The 18,335-nt window shown below is 32.2% G+C and overlaps 1 protein-coding gene across 1 annotated transcript in view; it reads left to right on the top strand.

Annotated features, from left to right (window-relative positions):
• The first annotated feature begins 3,665 nt into the window (after window positions 1-3,665).
• The window catches only part of hacd4 (3-hydroxyacyl-CoA dehydratase 4), a 28,406-nt gene continuing 13,736 nt past the window's right edge, over window positions 3,666-18,335 (top strand). Inside the window, exons 1-4 of the mRNA XM_030162662.1 lie at window positions 3,666-3,823; window positions 8,371-8,480; window positions 12,889-13,016; window positions 13,098-13,207. Coding sequence (XP_030018522.1) covers window positions 3,744-3,823; window positions 8,371-8,480; window positions 12,889-13,016; window positions 13,098-13,207 — 428 coding nt within the window. The 5' untranslated portion in view covers window positions 3,666-3,743. The remainder of the gene's footprint in view (window positions 3,824-8,370; window positions 8,481-12,888; window positions 13,017-13,097; window positions 13,208-18,335) is intronic.

Below are 18,335 nucleotides of genomic sequence, written 5' to 3'. Positions count from 1 at the left end.
ATCAGCCAACACAGTGGACACTTATGCATCATCCCAAACACTGCAATTCATATGATTATTGTAACTTTGCTGCTCATGAAAAACCTGATCTGCAGTAGCATGTTTTAGTGTAAATCAGTTGCTAATTGTTGTTGTAATTAACAGTTTTCTGAAACAAAAGTTGTTGTTTTTTTTGCATATCCTCCTGAGACCCAGCAAGGCATTTTGTCCTCAATAGGGGACAAAAGTTTGACAGTTTAACTTACATGCTGTCCCTTGCAAAGGAAATTCCATTAAAAAAAATCAGTAAATAAATAAAAATGATTTTTAAAATGTATCTGAAAAAACTGTCGTATTATGCAGTTTCCAATCAAGACAATTTTTTAGTGTAAAAAAGCTAAAATTGTCAATTTCCTGGGTCTCAGGAGGATATTATCTTCATGAAATGAATAATTAGAGTATGATAAAATGTGTGAAAACATCAGATTAGTGTCATTAAAAATGTTTTTTTTTTTTCATAGTTTTCACACAGTATATCACTTTCTGATGAGGAGTTTTAAATACATGTTTCTTTGCTTCAAAAATTAAACGCATGAAGTCCAGCTGAGTGGATATTTTTGTAACTCCACGAAAAAGATTCATAAAAAAAAAATTCAATTGCATTGTTTTTTTCACGCCTAAAGAGGAATAAAAATACTCAAGAAAAAAAATTGACTAAGGTTCTCATAATTCATGCATGAAAGGGTTAATATATGGTTTATAAGCACAGCTTTAATGGTTTTACTCATCATTAATAAGCTCATCTACAATGTGCTTAATGATTGTATTTTCATACTTTATTGAATGTTTAAAAATGTATTCATTTCTGTAATAGGTATTTTATACTAACTCACACATTTCTTTTCCAATAGATATCCTATAAACAGTTCTTAATACAGGAATTCATTATTTCAGGTAGTTATTAAGCACTTACTACTCATTAATTAAGTGTATGGTGTGAGCTCATCTAAACTGTGGACTATCTATGTCATATAAAGCATTTACAAATGAGGTTTTCTGTATCTGATTCTGAATCCATAATTTATAAAATATGAAAATACAATCATTTTGCGCATTGTAGATAAGCTTAGTAATGATGAGTAAAACCTTTATAACTGTGCTTATAAACCATATATTAATGAGTATTCATGTCAGAAATATGCTTTATAAATGATGAATTCAATATTTGTTAATGCTTAACTCAGGGGTGTCAAACTCATTTTAGTTCCGTTCCACATTCAGCTTAATTGGATCTCCAGTGGGCCAGACCAGTAAAATGATAACTGTGAAAAAAGTAAAATTCTATTATGATCAGGTTTACATTGACAAAGTTTCCTAAAAAATCTGAAAAACATGAACAACTTGAATTGTCTTAAGAAAAACAAGCGCAATTTTAACAATATTCTGCCTCGGTTTATCAGTTTATCGTTTACACATGTACTTTACAATCGAACAAAACATTTAGTAACAGGCAGAATATTGGTAAAATTGCATTTACTTTCCTTAAGACATTTCCGTTTGTTCATATTTGTTCAGGTTATTCACATTTTTTGTAAAAGTATTGTTTGATAATGTAAACATTTTCATGTAATTTTACTTTTTTTACACCAAAAAAATAAAGGAAAATTTGGGGTTGTCATTATTTATAGGTTATTATGATGATATTTTACTGGTCTGACCCACTTGAAATCTAATTGGACTGTATGTGTCTGTATATGGAACCTGAATTAAAATGATTTTGACACCATTGATTGTTAATATCTTCAGTGTAATTTTTGCATTTCACAAATTCATCCCGTGGGCCAGATTGGACCCTTTGGCGGGCCGGATTTGGCCCCCAGGCAGCATGTTTGACACACTAATGCTTCATACAGGGTGGGGAAGCAAAATTTACAATGAACATTTAGTTGTTTTTTCTCAGCAGGCACGACGTCAATTGTTTTGAAACCAAACATATATTGATGTCATAATCATACCTAACACTATTATCCATACCTTTTCAGAAACTTTTGCCCATATGAGTAATCAGGAAAGCAAACGTCAAAGAGTGTGTGATTTGCTGAATGCACTCGTCACACCAAAGGAGATTTCAAAAATAGTTGGAGTGTCCATAAAGACTGTTTATAATGTAAAGAAGAGAATGACTATGAGCAAAACTATAACGAGAAAGTCTGGAAGATACTATTAAAGAAGAATGGGAGAAGTTGTCACCCGAATATTTGAGGAACACTTGCGCAAGTTTCAGGAAGCGTGTGAAGGCAGTTATTGAGAAAGAAGGAGGACACATAGAATAAAAACATTTTCTATTATGTACATTTTCTTGTGGCAAATAAATTCTCATGACTTTCAATAAACTAATTGGTCATACACTGTCTTTCAATCCTTGCCTCAAAATATTGTAAATTTTGCTTCCCCACCCTGTATACATCCACACAACCAATGCATCTATATGTGGCATCATGGCTGAAGAAGTTGAATGAATGCACCATTTGAGATACAAACAAAAACTCAAACAAGGCTTTGACACATTGTAAGTGAAGCCCGTCATGCGTTTAATGCCGCTTTAACCCTTTCATGCATGAATTATGAAAATCTTATTCAAGATTTTTTTTTCCTGAGTGTTTTTATTCCTCTTTATGCCTAAAAAATGTGATTTTAACATTTTTTTAATGAACCTATTTTTCATAGAGTTACAAAAATATCCACTCAGCCGGATACTACAGGGTGGGGAAGCAAAATTTACAATGAACATTTAGTTGTTTTTTCTCAGTCAATTGTTTTGAAACCAAACATATATTGATGTCATAATCATACCTAACACTATTATCCATACCTTTTCAGAAACTTTTGCCCATATGAGTAATCAGGAAAGCAAACGTCAAAGAGTGTGTGATTTGCTGAATGCACTCGTCACACCAAAGGAGATTTCAAAAATACTTGGAGTGTCCATAAAGACTGTTTATAATGTAAAGAAGAGAATGACTATGAGCAAAACTATTACGAGAAAGTCTGGAAGATACTAGTAAAGAAGAATGGGAGAAGTTGTCACCCGAATATTTGAGGAACACTTGCGCAAGTTTCAGGAAGTGTGTGAAGGCAGTTATTGAGAAAGAAGGAGGACACATAGAATAAAAACATTTTCTATTATGTACATTTTCTTGTGGCAAATAAATTCTCATGACTTTCAATAAACTAATTGGTCATACACTGTCTTTCAATCCCTGCCTCAAAATATTGTAAATTTTGCTTCCCCACCCTGTAGTGTGCACTTATTATAAAGTGTTACCCATGTTTTTAGCTTATTTACTGTGTGTGCATGTAGTAGTAGTAGTAGCAGTAGTAGTAGTAGTAGCAGTAGTAGTAGTAGTATTCATTGAGCCACATTAGTACATCTAATATTATACCAGGATTGTTGATGTTTTACACTTTCCTTCTCAGTCTTTACTATATTTGCTGCTAACTCTAACCTTTAAGTCATGTGTTTAACTCATAACTGTCTGGTAAACTAATTCATACTTTTCTTCAAGGGGGCCGGGACTATCTGACGTCACTTTCATGTGTGGAATGTCTACTTCCTATTACAACCAGGCTGAAGCACCACAGAACACTCATATTGCAGCATTTCCCTGGTAAAGGGGAGGGCGGGGGGGGGGGGGGGGGGGGGGGGGTGTCTGTACTAACTGAGAGGAAACTCCTGCAAAGAGCCGACTAAACTGCACCTGAAAATGCTCCCTGCGAAATCAAACGGGGGTCGTCAGCAACTCCTCGAACGTGGAAGTAAAGAAGAAGTGCATGGAATGAAACTGTGAGTATTGTTCCAGCTGTGTGAAAGGAATGCTTCTTTCTCTTCTTTTTTTTTTTTAGGGCGTGTTAAGGAATGAAAGGCTGCTCATATACAAACCTTCATTCACTGTCACATTCTACAGGCACTAACAGCTCAGAACTTGCAGCTTTTACATGTAAAACACAACGTGTGCTTAGAAAACACTCGCAGCATAAAAACCAAACTGTAAATGTTTAGAATCTGCTGTAATGTGGTTGTAAATCAGGACAATTACAAGTGTTTAGAGAACTAGAAAAAGGCATGCACAGATCAGTAGCTTATAAAAATCCACTCAACTCAACACAATACAGTTTACAAATCTACGATAAATGTAAAAAAGAGCAGTTAAACAACACAAAGAGAGCAGGTCATGATTGTATCTGTGAGGGTCTGGCCAAGGGAAGGTTAAGATCTATCAAAAAATACATTTAAAATCACCTTTTGTGTCAGTGACCCTTAGTATCATAACTTTACAAAAAACAGACTATTAATGCAACCATTATGGATCAGACTTTAATCTTTATTTAAATTTCTTTCTTTTTTTTTTTTTTTTTTTTGGTATGTCAGTTTAACCCTTTAAATCTTGGAAAGTTCAACTAACCAGCATTTTTGACTTGATTTTTCTTTATCAGTGACTCTCATGTGGTAAAATTTCATTACTTTTATTCTGGAAGCATTTTCCTTGCAGACCAGTGTAATATTAACGTTATATTCAAATGTATTTTGCATAGATATTCAGTATGCATTTATTAATTTTAAACCCTGTGTGTTTAGAATATGATAGAAATAATATAACAGTCAAATACCAATGTATTTGGAATAAATTTAGTTTATTTATGAGTTTATAAAATGAATGAATGACAACAGAAAACTTTGTCACTTTCCAAACATTCACACTCATAAAACTCCTTGAAAAAAAAACTTTTTTTTTTTCACTAATTTTTTCTCATTTCAAAATGCATTTTCCCAAAAATATAAGTAATTGCCAACCCAAAAATATAAGTTTGGTGTAGATTATTGTAATTAAATTTTTTGACCATATGTTAACCCTTTCATGCATAGTGGTCACTACAGTGGACAGCTATTCTACAGCTGTTCTCTTACATATTCATGGGTTTAGTTGTTTAGTTCCATATCAACCAACACAGTGGACACTTATGCACCATCTCATAAACTGCAATTCATGCCATTATTGTAACTTTGCTGTTCTTAATTGGTTCTTGAGTGGAAATCAATTGTTAATATTTATTTTTTGTATATTATCTCCATGAAGTGAGTAATAACTAGTATTAGAATATGTTAAAATGTGAGAAAACATCAGATTAGCTGCATTAAACGTGGTTTCATTTCACTGTTTTCATAACACTTTATGATATTGGGTTTTAATTACATGTTTCATTTTAGTAAATCTATAAAAAAAAAAAAAACCTCAATCTCATTGTTTTTTTTTCATGCCTAAAAAGGAATAAAAACACTAAAAAAAACAACAACAAAAAAACCTCAACTTAGGTTCTCATAATTCATGCATGAAAGGGTTAACTGTGTGCCCCCTTTTCTTTTTCTTTTATTTATTCGTGTGTTTTTCCTTCTCTCTGAGCCTTTGGGTGGGTGGGGTTTGATGTTTGTGTGTGTTGTTCTGCCTTGTCCTATACTGATGTAGAGGACAATATTTTTATCCTGAATGTATAGTACTTCAAGTATGTGAAAGCAAACAATATTCTTTATACTGAAAATGTATTGGTTATTGGGTGAGGTCAAGGGCATCACAGATGGACAGTCCACTACTTTTTGATTCATAACTTTTGAACCAGACAAGTTTAAGACAAATATTACACAGAATTGGAAAGGTCTAAATGCCATCATAAACATACCGAAAGGGCAAAATTTAGTTTCAAATATTTTCAAATGAAAAATATCAAAAACTACTGCGTCACAAATGGACAAAAAAATTAACGTTTATTTTTTGCAAAAATTACAAAGTTCTCAAAAATAAAATTCCTTTGACATTTTCATCCTGAAATGTATTCAGTGTATACCGTAAACCCTCTATTTTACAACCTAATAATTGGTTAGAGGAAAAAAAATATTTGTACATACCTAAATGGCAAGAGTTTTACAAATGACAGCGTCACAGATGGACAACAAAAGTAAATATCAAATTAAACATTTTTTATTTCAATTATCAATATTGTACACATTTTAACAATATTTACAACATACAAATAATATTAACATTATATTCAGATGTATTTTGCATAGATATACAGTATGCATTTATTAATTTTAAACCCTGTGTGTTTAGAATATGATAGAAATAATATAACAGTCAAATATCAATGTATTTGGAAAAAAATTTAGTTTATTCATGAGTTTATAAAATGAATGAATGACAGCAGAAAACTTTGTCACTTTCCAAACATTCACACTCATAAAACTCCTTGAATTTTTTTTTTTTCACTAATTTTTTCTCATTTCAAAATACATTTTCCTAAAAATATAAGTAATTGCCAACCCAAAAATATAAGTTTGGTGTAGATTATTGTAATTTAATTTTTTGACCATATGTTAACCCTTTCATGCATACTGGTCACTACAGTGGACAGCTATTCTCCAGCTGTTCTATTGTTTATTAATGGATTTTGTTGGTTTAGTTCCATATCAGCCAACACAGTGGACACTTATACACCATCCCATAATACACTGACATTCATACCATTACTGTAACTTTGCTGCTGATGATGAACCTGATCTGCAGTAACATGTTTGAGTGTAAATCAATTGCTAACTGTTGTTAGACTGTAATTAACAGTTTTCTGAAGCAAAGAGTTTTGTTTTTGTTTTGTTTTTTTGCACATCCTCCTGAGACCCAGCAATGCATTTTGTCCTCTGTAGGGGACAGAAGTTTAACAGTTTTACTTTAAAAATGCTGTGCATTTCAAAGGACATTCCATTTAAAAAAAATCAATCAATAAATAAAAGTAATTTTAAAAATGTATCTGAAAAAACTGTTGCATTATACAGTTTCCAATCAAGACAATTTTTAATGTAAAAAAGCTAAAACTGTCAATTTCCTGGGTCTCAGGAGGATATTATCTCCATGAAATGAGTAATAACTAATATTAGAGTATGATGTAATGTGATAAAACAGTAGCAGTTTAGCAATTAGCGGCATTAAAAATGTTTTTATTTCATAGTTTTCACACAGTATATCACTTTCTGATGATGATTTTTAATGAATATTTCTTTGCTTCAAAACTTAAATGCATGGTGTCCAGCTGAGTGGACATTTGTGTAACTCCACGAAAAATAGGTTCATAAAAAAAAAAAAAAAAAAAAAAATCAATTGCATTGTTTTTTTCATGCCTAAAGAGGAATAAAAACACTCAAGGAAAAAATATTGACTAAAGTTCTCATAATTCATCCATGAAAGGGTTAATCTTCCCTTGACTTTGCCCTGTTGCCTCTCACTGACAGTTTTCAGAGGTTTCCATTACACTGCTCTTTAACTCCTAAAGCATCCATCTTCAGTGGGATTATCATTTTCATGTCCAGATAAGACCAGTTTGAGTTGCTAGCGTTACTTTACTCTGTTTTTCCGGCTGTAAACTGTGGTACTGCTTACATTTCATGTCATAAGGTTAACGTTTAACCCTTTCATGCATTAACTGTGAGAACCTTAGTGAAGATGTTTTTCTTCAGTGTTTTTATTCCTCCTTAGGCATGAAAAAAACAATGCAATCAAGGTTTGTTTGTTTTTTTCTGTGGAGTTACAAAAATATCCATGCATTTAATTTTTGAAGTAAAGAAACATGTGTTTAAAACCCAACATCAGAGAGGGATATGAAAACAATGAAATAAAAACATGTTTAATGCTGCTAATCTGATGTCTTCTCACATTTTAACATATTCTAATGCTATTAATTCCTCACTTCATCGAGATAATGTGCAAAAAAAAACCTTCTTGTCTAACAAATAACAATTGATTTACACTCAAACATGTTAGTGCAGATCAGGTTTATCAAGAACAGCAAAGTTACAGTAATGGTATGAATGTCTGGATATGAGATGATGTGTAAGTGTCCACTTTGTTGGCTGATGTGGAACTAAAACAACTAAACCCATTAATATACAAGAGAACAGCTGGAGAAGAACTGTCCACTGGAGTGACTTATGCATGAAAGGGTTAAACATCTTCTACTGCAAAGAGAACTCATCAAACCCATACATCAGTTCGTAAAAGGCGATAACAAGGTGCCAGGACTTAAAGGAAATGAGCAAATGTTTCCTCCCTCCACTCTTGTCCTTTAAAGTCTTCCAGTGTTTGGATTTCCTAGATGAGAATATTATTATAAACAAAGTGAAGTACCAGTTGTTCTCCTGATACCTTAACTTGTCATAACAGGTGAAACCACATCACCCACCCCTACTGTATTATTAAAAGGCTGTTGGTAAGCAGCGCCTGTGAATCATCTTTTCTCACAAGTGTGTTTTAATGACAGCTCTGCCTCTGTTTTGTTTTGTTTTTGCAGAATGTTCAACTGCAAACATGTCTACAGATTCGTCTATAACATGTTGCAGTTCTGCGGTCACTCCTGGATCCTGACAAACATTATTGCCAGGTTTATTACATTTGGTAAAGGTAAGGAAGAAACAAGCTGACCACAGCCAGAAAATGTACTGATTATGTAAATATCAGCAAAATGCACTTAAAACTTCAGTACAGACTTTAACTTTAGTAAAATAAAATTGTCTCTGTCCGTGTTTGACTATTATGGATTCATTTTACTGCTGTTTTAATGTGTTCCTTGCATTTCCCTGCTGTACTTTAAGGTTTAGCTTATCTGAAATGTTTCATACACTTTTAATCTATAGCATTTTCTCCAAAATGTGAAGAAAATAGGGTCTATTTTTAGCTGTGGGATGTTTTGCAGTGAATCCAAGATGATATAAAGTTTATTTTGGAGCTACAATGGTTGGATTGATTAGATTAGCTGTTATAAATATCTGGTTTTATGAGACAGAGGTTAAAAATCTGATTTTAAATGTGCATTGAAAACACTTTGTCATTGCAAAAGAACAACCACTTAGGTAATGTAAGCAAAACTGACTAAACTGATAAATGGGATTACATAATAAGGTAATATGTGTGTATTTACTCAAACAGGAGGAAATAAATCTGAAAACTTGATTTTTGGATTATGGATCAAATAGGTTTAATTTTTCTAATTGTTTAACAGACAAAACAATTAACGTCATCCATGATAAATCAACATAAAAATAATTTATTGCAGCTTTAAGGGAGAATTTTCAACTTCATGAGGAACAGTTCATCACAAATGTGGAGATGGAGAGTTTTTACTGGAAATGGATGAAAGAGTGGTCACATAAAATGTAAATACTCAAGAAAAGCAAAAGTTCTGCAGATTTTAACTTGAATATTGACAGCAGAGGTGTTTTGTTTGAATGGAAAAACACGTTGAATAATTCCAGCTTCCACTGGGAACAAAATAAATGATTAAATGTCTGATTTGCAGATAGAAAATAAGTGACTCAAAGATTAAATCTGAACTGTTTGGACACAGTGTTAAAGGGAACCAAGGTTCTAATAGTTTTGGATTTTTCATTATAGTTTAGTTTTATTTAGTTTTGACTTTTTTTTCCCACTAATTCAGTTAGTTTTAATTCGTTTTTAGAGCAGGTTTGCTAGTTTTTTTGATTAGTTTTCGTTATTTTCTAAATGCTTAGTTTTAATTTAGTTTTAGTTTTTTTCATATCTTTTCTCTTCTTCTCTGTTGAATTCAAATAAATCCCAGACAGGACTCTGCTGCTTTCTCCCAACTTTTGTCTCTATGTTTCCAAGTAGAATGGGGACCAGAGGATGACTCTAAACGACAAATGACAAGAAGTGACGGACCGTTAAATATCATATGGTGCCAGCAGCTAAAACTGCTTGAGGGAAATAAATCAATTTTATATCAGTCCGATATTGACAAAAACAAAAACGAAGGGAATTTTATCCATAATTTTTATACGTTTTAGTTAGTTTTTTAGCACACAATACAGTTTCAGTTAGTCATCATTTTTTCTTTTAATTATAGTTTTTATTTATTTCAGTTAACGAAAATGTTTTTACAATTCTAGTTTTCGTCATTTTGTTAGTTTTAGTTAACGATAATAACCTTGAAGGGAACAGAATAAATCGAAATAAAGACACAAAAAGGATGTGTTAAAGTTCTGACAGACTTTGGAAAAACTGCATTTTCCTACCATCGTCATGGAATATTTATTTATTTATTTATTTATTTATTTATTTATGTATGTTTATTTCAAATATGCAACAAAGCAAAGTAATCTTTACTTAGTACTTAGAAATAAAACACAATAAGAAATCATGGGGAAAAAAACCAAACTTACACATGAAAGGAAAGTATGACTTCATTTGCATATTTGAAAAGCAGTGGGATCATTTATAAAACTCAATTGCTTAATCTTTTTTATATTTTATTTTCAGTTTTATATATCCAATGTATACAAATATATCAAACTTCAAATCACTACTCAAAACTGTTCAAACTTGCATTTTCTTGAGCCCCTTTGTTCTTGTTGTTTTGTTTGTTTGTGAAGCGTCTTGGAGCGTCCAAAAAAAAGTGCTATATATGTATTATTATTATTATTATTATTATTATTATTATTATTATTATTATTAACATACCAACAGTACAGAGATTGTTGGTATGTTGGTACACACACAAAAAGGAAAAACAGTCAGTGTCCAAGGTCAATACAAATGACTACATTAGGTACTTGGAGTAACAGATGTACTAATATGGTCTAAATATGGCTGCCAAATTTTCAAAAGTATTATATCGTTTTCTGAGATAATAAGTGATTTTTTTCCAGGGAGATGCAACTATTCATCTCAAAAACCACCTGTCAATTAGAAGAGGGGAGTCAGATTTCCATGACCCCACAATGCACTTCTTGGCCACAAATAGAGCAACTTCCATAAATGAGTTGTGCGTTGTTTAGAGAACTGCGAATACTTGTAAAGTGGTTATGGAATAGTCTTCAAAAAACTCCTAAACTACAAACGTTCTTCTCTGTTAATGATTTTAAAAGTATCACGGAGAATGCAGTGAAGGAGGAATGTTATTTTTTGTTGATGCCATTATGGTTTAATAGTTGTTCTGTTTTATTGTTCATTGTGTATCATGTATGTGTTTTATGTAGTTTTGACTTTGTACGGCTAATACTTTGGCCAGGTCTTCACTGCAAAAGAGATTTCTTGTCTCAATGGGACTTCCTGGTTAAATAGAGGTTAAAAAAAGGGAAAATGGTTGCATTTATAAGACACACAGCTCTTGATTTTTGGAGGTGTAGTAGAAGTGCAAATGTTTTTTTGTTTTGTTTTGTGTTTTTTTTGTCGTGACTAATATTACGTGACAGAATATTACATCATATCCTTTTTCAGGTGCATTACTCCCCAATCTGAATCACTGTGTACTAATCCGCATACAGCAACTTAAAAATATGTAGTGTTTTAAAATAAAATGTTAATAAAATTTTACATTTGTCAAATGCATTTTCAATCTGTACAAAATTTTGTCTTAATCTGATAATATCAATGGGACTTCCTGGTTAAACAAAGGTTAAAAAAAAAAAAAAAAAAAAGTGAATATGGGTGCAATTAAAAGACACACAGCTCTTGATTTAGTAGAAGTGCAATTATTTTTTTTTTTTTCATTCATGACTAATATTACAGGAAAACAGAACAGTGCAGACATGACAAAATATTACATTACATCCTTTTTCAGGTGTATTACTCCTCAATCTGAATCACTGTGTACTTATCAGCATACAGCAGCTTAAAAATATGTAGTGTTTTAAAATAAAACATTAATAAATATTTTACATTAGTCAAAACCCTATTCAATCTGTGCGAAAATTCATTTTAATCTGATAATCTCAATGGAATTTCCTGGTTAAATAAATGTAAAAAATAGATAAATAAATAAATAAATAAATAAATAAATAAATAAATAAATAAAAAGAAAAAAGTGAATATGGGTGCATTTATAAGACACACAGCTTTCTATTTTTGAAGGTAAAGTAGAAGTGCAAATATTTTTGTTTTTTTTTTTCATTCATGACTAATATTACAGGAAAACAGAACAGTGCAGACATGACAAAATATTACATTACATCCTTTTTCAGGTGTATTACTCCTCAATCTGAATCACTGTGTACTTATCAGCATACAGCAAGGTAAAAATATGGAGTGTTTCAAAATAAAACATTAATAAAATTTTTTACATTAGTCAAAACCTTATTCAATCCGTGTGAAAATTCATCTTAATCTGATAATCTCAATGGAACTTCCTGGTAAAATAAAGGTTAAAAAAAAAAAAAAAAAAAAGTGAATATGGGTGCATTTATAAGAGACACAGCTTTTTATTTTTGAAGGTATAGTAGAAGTGCAAATGTTTTTGGGTTTTTTTTTTGTGTGTGTTTTTTTTCATTCATGACTAATATTACAGGAAATCAGAACAGTGCAGACATGACAGAATAGTACATTACATCCTTTTTCAGGTGTATTTCTCCTCAATCTGAATCACTGTGTACTTTTACAGCAAAATAGTGTTTCAAAATAAAACATCAAGAAAATTTTACATTAGTAAAAAACCTATTCAATCTGTGCAAAAATGTGTCTTAATCTGATAATCTCAATGGGACTTCCTGGTAAAAAAGAAAAAAGTGAATACGGGTGCATTTATAAGACACACAGCTTTTTATTGTTGAAGGTATAGTAGAAGTGCAAATGTTTTTTTTTGTTTTTTTCAGTCATGACTAATATTACAGGAAAACAGAACATTGCAGACATGACAGAATATTACATCACTGTGTTTGTATCAGCATACAGCGATGTAAAAATATGTAGTGTTTCAAAATAAAACATTAATAAAATTATACGTTAGTCAAATGTCTATTCAATCCGTGCAGATAATGTGAGTGTGTTATAATCTCCTGTTTATGTTTGTGCTCTGCAGATGCCATGGCGGACACATTTCACTCCGTCTCCTTGGTGATGGGTCTCTGCCAGATGTTTTCCATCCTGGAGCTTTTCCACATCGCAGACAGGATTGAGAAAGCCAGGCTCCTCCCACGCTTCATCCATGTTCGTATCACAGCTCAACCTCAAAATGTGGATAATTTATCATGAGGAGGGGGCGGTGCCTGATACGGGTTGGTTTTACAGGTGTTGGAGAAGAATGTGCTGCTGGTAATACTGGTCAAACTGGAGGACGTGCAGAGTAAACCTGTTGTGTCTGTGCTGTTCTTCTCATGGAACCTTCTGGACATGCTACGGTGCGCACAAGACTTTCTATTTATTTTTTTTACCAGGTCAAAGCTGTTATTAAATCAGCCTGTTCAGTCTGTACAATCGCTCATAGTCTTTAGAGGTTGACTCCTAAATCCTTCGGTGACCTTTGACCTTCCTCTGGCACTAACACCAGAAATATTATCGAACAAGAAATCTGAAAAACAATGTGTGGTCTAACACAACAGATGATAATCCATTTGTTTCACATTATTAAATTAAATTATTAACCCTTTCATGCATGAATTACACTGGGTTACAAAAAAATGTTTTTTGCAAGTTGTCTAGGTTTTTTCAACTGAATTAGGACCATTTTGCACCGCTAAATCCAAAAATGACATCTGTTTTTCTCAATCAGGTCAGATTTTTTTTGCTAATTTGATTTTGAAAAATTTGATCTTCTCACAAAATTGATAACATTTAATTACATTAATACCAAAATAAGATTGGTAAGCACACTTTATGAAACCTGTGACTTGATTCCTGTTAGGTACAATGGTGTATTCACCGCAGATGTAGCAGAATACGTCAGGCTTATTTTTGCAAGATCTTCTAGTCGAAGCCATTTCATTCACCTGTAATATTAAAAAAAAAACATTAATCATAAATTGGCAAAAGTAAAATCTTCAGAACTCGTTTATTGCAAGAAATATGAAAGAATTTTGTATCATATGATGTGAAAATGCCCATAAATGTAAGCAAAAATGTTAAAAAGCCAATATGTAGCATAGTTCAGAAAGTTGACCTGATTGAGCAAAATTAATGTGATTTTTGGATTCAGCACACCAAAATGATCCTAAATCAGCTCAAAAAACTTAAACAATAAATTTGTTGTTGACCAGTGTTTTGAGACCCTTAACCCTCTGGTATCCAGGTGCACCTTTTAGGCACACTTTGCACTTCATTTTAAAAAAACTTCATATTATTTTTCACAATTTAAATAAGGTTAGAATTCAAAAGTTGTTCATTTTTGCATGATCTTTAAAATTCTGCCCACCGACTAAAATGTGCACATTTAAACAAAAGAAAATTAGAAGACCAGCATCTGTCTCCCAAGTGTGCCTAAAACGCACTATTTCTTCCATTTGATATGTATGATTAGGGCTGACCTGGATTTACAAAAATAAAATCAAATAAGAGCAGAAAAATAAATCCATATATAATATTTAATAGTTTGATTTATAGGTGTGCATTTTTGGCACACTTGGTGACAGTTGCTAGTATTTTTGAACATTTGACCTAGCACCAAAAATAATAATGCAAATTAACCAATGTTGCTGTTAATCATTGACATATGCCAAAAATCACATAATATGTGATTCACTTTTTATGTAATATATTGAAAAAAATATATATTTTTTTGTTTTTTGCATCCAAAAAAAATGGTTTGTTTACATTACAAACACGGCATTTAAAGGGTTAAAAAATATGACAGTTATTTAGTATTTGGTATTTTTATTTACGGCTCAAGTTGATGAAATAGAAAAAAGTGTAAAAGAATTAAAAACAAACTGTATGAACATTTTTTTGACAGTATTCCACAAGTGTGCGAAAAAGGCACACTTGGTGCTTAGTAAGGGCCTTGCTGAACGGGATACTGGAGGGTTAATCAAGATTTTTTTTCCTGAGTGTTTTTATTCCTCTTTAGGCATGAAAAAAACAAACCTAAAGAAAATTTTCTTATGAACCTATTTTTCATGGAGTTGCAAAAATGTCCGCTCAGCTGAACACCGCATGTTTAATTTTTGAAGCAAATAAACATGTATTTACTGATATATTGTGTGAAAACTATGAAATAAAAACCATTTTTAATGCTTAGTTTAGGTAATTCATGTATCAGAGCCAGGGCCACCTTAACCTAATGGTAGGCCCCGGGGCTGAGGGAGGTGTTGTAGGCCCCCCTGTCCCATCCTTCAAAATTACAAGCTCATTATAAAATATAATATCTTGGTAATCTACAACAGCGAGTAGATTGTAACCAAGATGGATGGAAGTTTGACTTCATGATAAAAAATATTATCAACGACCATCGACTGTCGAGAAAAACATTTATTTAACAGCAGCAACAGATGAAACTATAAATTCTGAGAACCCATACACCTGCACATAGGCGTAAACTCAACCGCGTGCACTTTAATAATTCTGACTCTCGATCATGCTTTTCTCGAGCCACTTTTCTTTTGTGGGCACCGCTCTTAAGTTTCTTCTTCCCCGACATTTTGTAATTGAACGTGACCTCTTGACACATGGGGGGGCGGGGCTGGGCTTACCAATTGGGATCAAGAAGCAGCTTCAGATGTGCGTACAGTATGTATAAAAAGATTGACAGGAAAACTGACAAATTACAAATTGATGTTAGTTTATATGCTTGTCGAGTCCATAAAATGATAGGCCCCTTAAGTCAGTTGGCCCCTGGGCTTCAGCCCTGGTTAGCCCGTGCATTAAGGTGGCCTTGATCAGAGCGGGGTAGTTGTTTGTTTACTCTCTTTACTAATTTGTCTGATAAATGAATTAGCTACAATAATTATATGCGGAAGACAGTATGAACCTTTACCAGACATTTATTTTTAATGCTGCTTCTCTGATGTTTTCTCACATTTTAATGCTCTAATACCAGTCAATACTCACTTCATGGAGATAATATGCAAAAAAAACCCACAAATTTTTACAAAAACTGTTAACTACTGACTAATAACAATAATTGATTTACACTTAAATATGTTACTCTAGATCAGGTTTATCTAGAACAGTAAAGTTACAGTAATGGTATGAATGTCAGTGTATGGGACAATGCATAAGTGTCCAGTGTGTTGTCTGATATGGAACTAAAACAACAAAATCCATGAAAATACAAGAGAACAGCTGTAAAATAGCTGTCCACTGTAGTGACCACTATGCATGAAAGGGTTAATTTTCCTGTTGCGGCCATCTGAACCAAATGCAGTTATACCCAGTAAAACAAAAATAATATTGGTTTCTATTATATCCTTGACATTTATTGGCTGGATGACACAGAAAATTAAAAGCACTTTGCCTTTTAATATGATGGTTAGTGACTAAACTCATTCAGAGAAGTGACAGATTTAATGCCCTTAGTTCCTCTTTGCGACTGGATTACATTACTACTATTCAGTTCCTCTGATTTCACACAATGACAATCATATTGAATTCATTTGTTTGTTGCATTTTTCTTTAATGCAGATATTGATCCTGATAATGCAAATGTACTCAGTAGTTTATCTTTAGAGGTAGATTCAAAAGATTTTAAAGATTTTATTTGCCATTTGTGCATACATACACACATAGGAACTTTTGTGCTGTCGTTCAGGGAGTCGGATAAAAGATACTAGAAAAAACACATAGTTCTGTAAAAAAGACCACGTACATCTATATCTATATATCTATATATATCTACACTACAAACAAAAAGTTAAGGATATTTTTAATTTTTGGGCTATTTTTTTTTTTTTTTCAGTTGGGATTCTTGCACAGTGATTTTTACTTTTTTGTGTGTGAACTGAATTGAAACACATTTTTTTAATGACCAGACATACTGTACTATTATTTACAAATGGCAAAAATGACCAAAAAAATGACAAAAAAAATTAAATATCCTTAACTTTTTGTTTGTAGTGTATATCTATATCTCTATCTCTATAGTGCATAAAAACGACCAAGGAGACAATAAAATGAAATAAATAAATGAATACACTGCAAGGAGGTAGTCAGTCTACAACGAGCTCGTATATATACATACACGTCTACTCACATGCAGCCCGATATATAGATTTTTTTTCAATATCGACCTTAACTTTTTAAAAATTTTTTTTGAAAGCCAATATTTGATCAGTAGTAAAAATGTTCTAAGATATTTCATCAGGCACCTGTGTGGGGAGCACTTGAAGTTCCATTCAAGTATAATAAAAACAACAAAAAAACCACAACCAAATATACATATTAGAACACTCTTTTAAGATAAAAAAATTAGAACAACAATATGTACTAGACCGGTGGTTCCCAACCTTTTTTTGGCTCGTTACCCCCATTTTAACATCACAAATTTCTGGTGACCCCAGACATTCAAAACTGAGACTTTTTTTTTTTTGCTAACATTAATTTGTTTTTGATCACGTAATAGTTTGCTATACTTTGTTGCTAATAAACATTAATTTTAGATGACATTTAGTCTATATAATGTATATTATTATGGACAGAGGCAGAAAAGCCAGGTGTAGATTACTGCACAAAGTGAGAATTTTATTTTCCTTGGTCAGGATATGTACAGTCAGTCCAGCTTGGATTTACAAGTCTGACAATTAATACTGAACAAACAAGAACTCAAACTATGAATTATGAAAGAGCTGCAGCATCTGAAACTGACCACAATGAACATTTGACAGATAAACAGTACCACAGTGCTTCAGTTTGTTTCAGCTTCACAGTTTGTCATGTCATTTATGTTTTGGGATTGTCTTTCTTAATTCACCATATATTTTTTATTAGTAAGATTTTTTTAAAAATTGTTTTTATTAATTACTTGAAATTTCAGGCAATTCCATTTGAATTCCAGGTGACCCCACGTGGGGTCCTGAACCCAAGGTTGAAAAACACTGTACTAGACAATATATTACACTGGTCAACAACAAATTTATTGTTTAAGTTTTTTGAGCTGATTTAGGATCATTTTGGTGTGCTGAATCCAAAAATCACATTAATTTTGCTCAATCAGGTCAACTTTCTGAACTATGCTACATATTGGCTTTTTAACATTTTTGCTTACATTTATGGGCATTTTCACATCATATGATACAAAATTCTTTCATATTTCTTGCAATAAACGAGTTCTGAAGATTTTACTTTTGCCAATTTATGATTAATGTTTTTTTTAATATTACAGGTGAATGAAATGGCTTCGACTAGAAGATCTTGTAAAAATAAGCCTGACGTATTCTGCTACAACTGCGGTGAATACACCATTGTACCTAATAGGAATCCTGTTAGAAAATGATTTTTTTTCTCTTAAAACCTATTTTGGGTGAGAACTCTATGAATCAAATTTTTCAAAATCAAATTAGCAAAAAAACCTGACCTGATTGAGAAAAACAGATGTCATTT

This window comes from Sphaeramia orbicularis, chromosome 18 (assembly GCF_902148855.1).
Source record: "Sphaeramia orbicularis chromosome 18, fSphaOr1.1, whole genome shotgun sequence".
Classification (NCBI taxonomy): Eukaryota; Metazoa; Chordata; class Actinopteri; order Kurtiformes; family Apogonidae; genus Sphaeramia; species Sphaeramia orbicularis.
The sequence above is the reverse complement of the archived record's forward strand: the minus strand, read 5'-3'. Positions and strand labels throughout refer to the sequence as shown.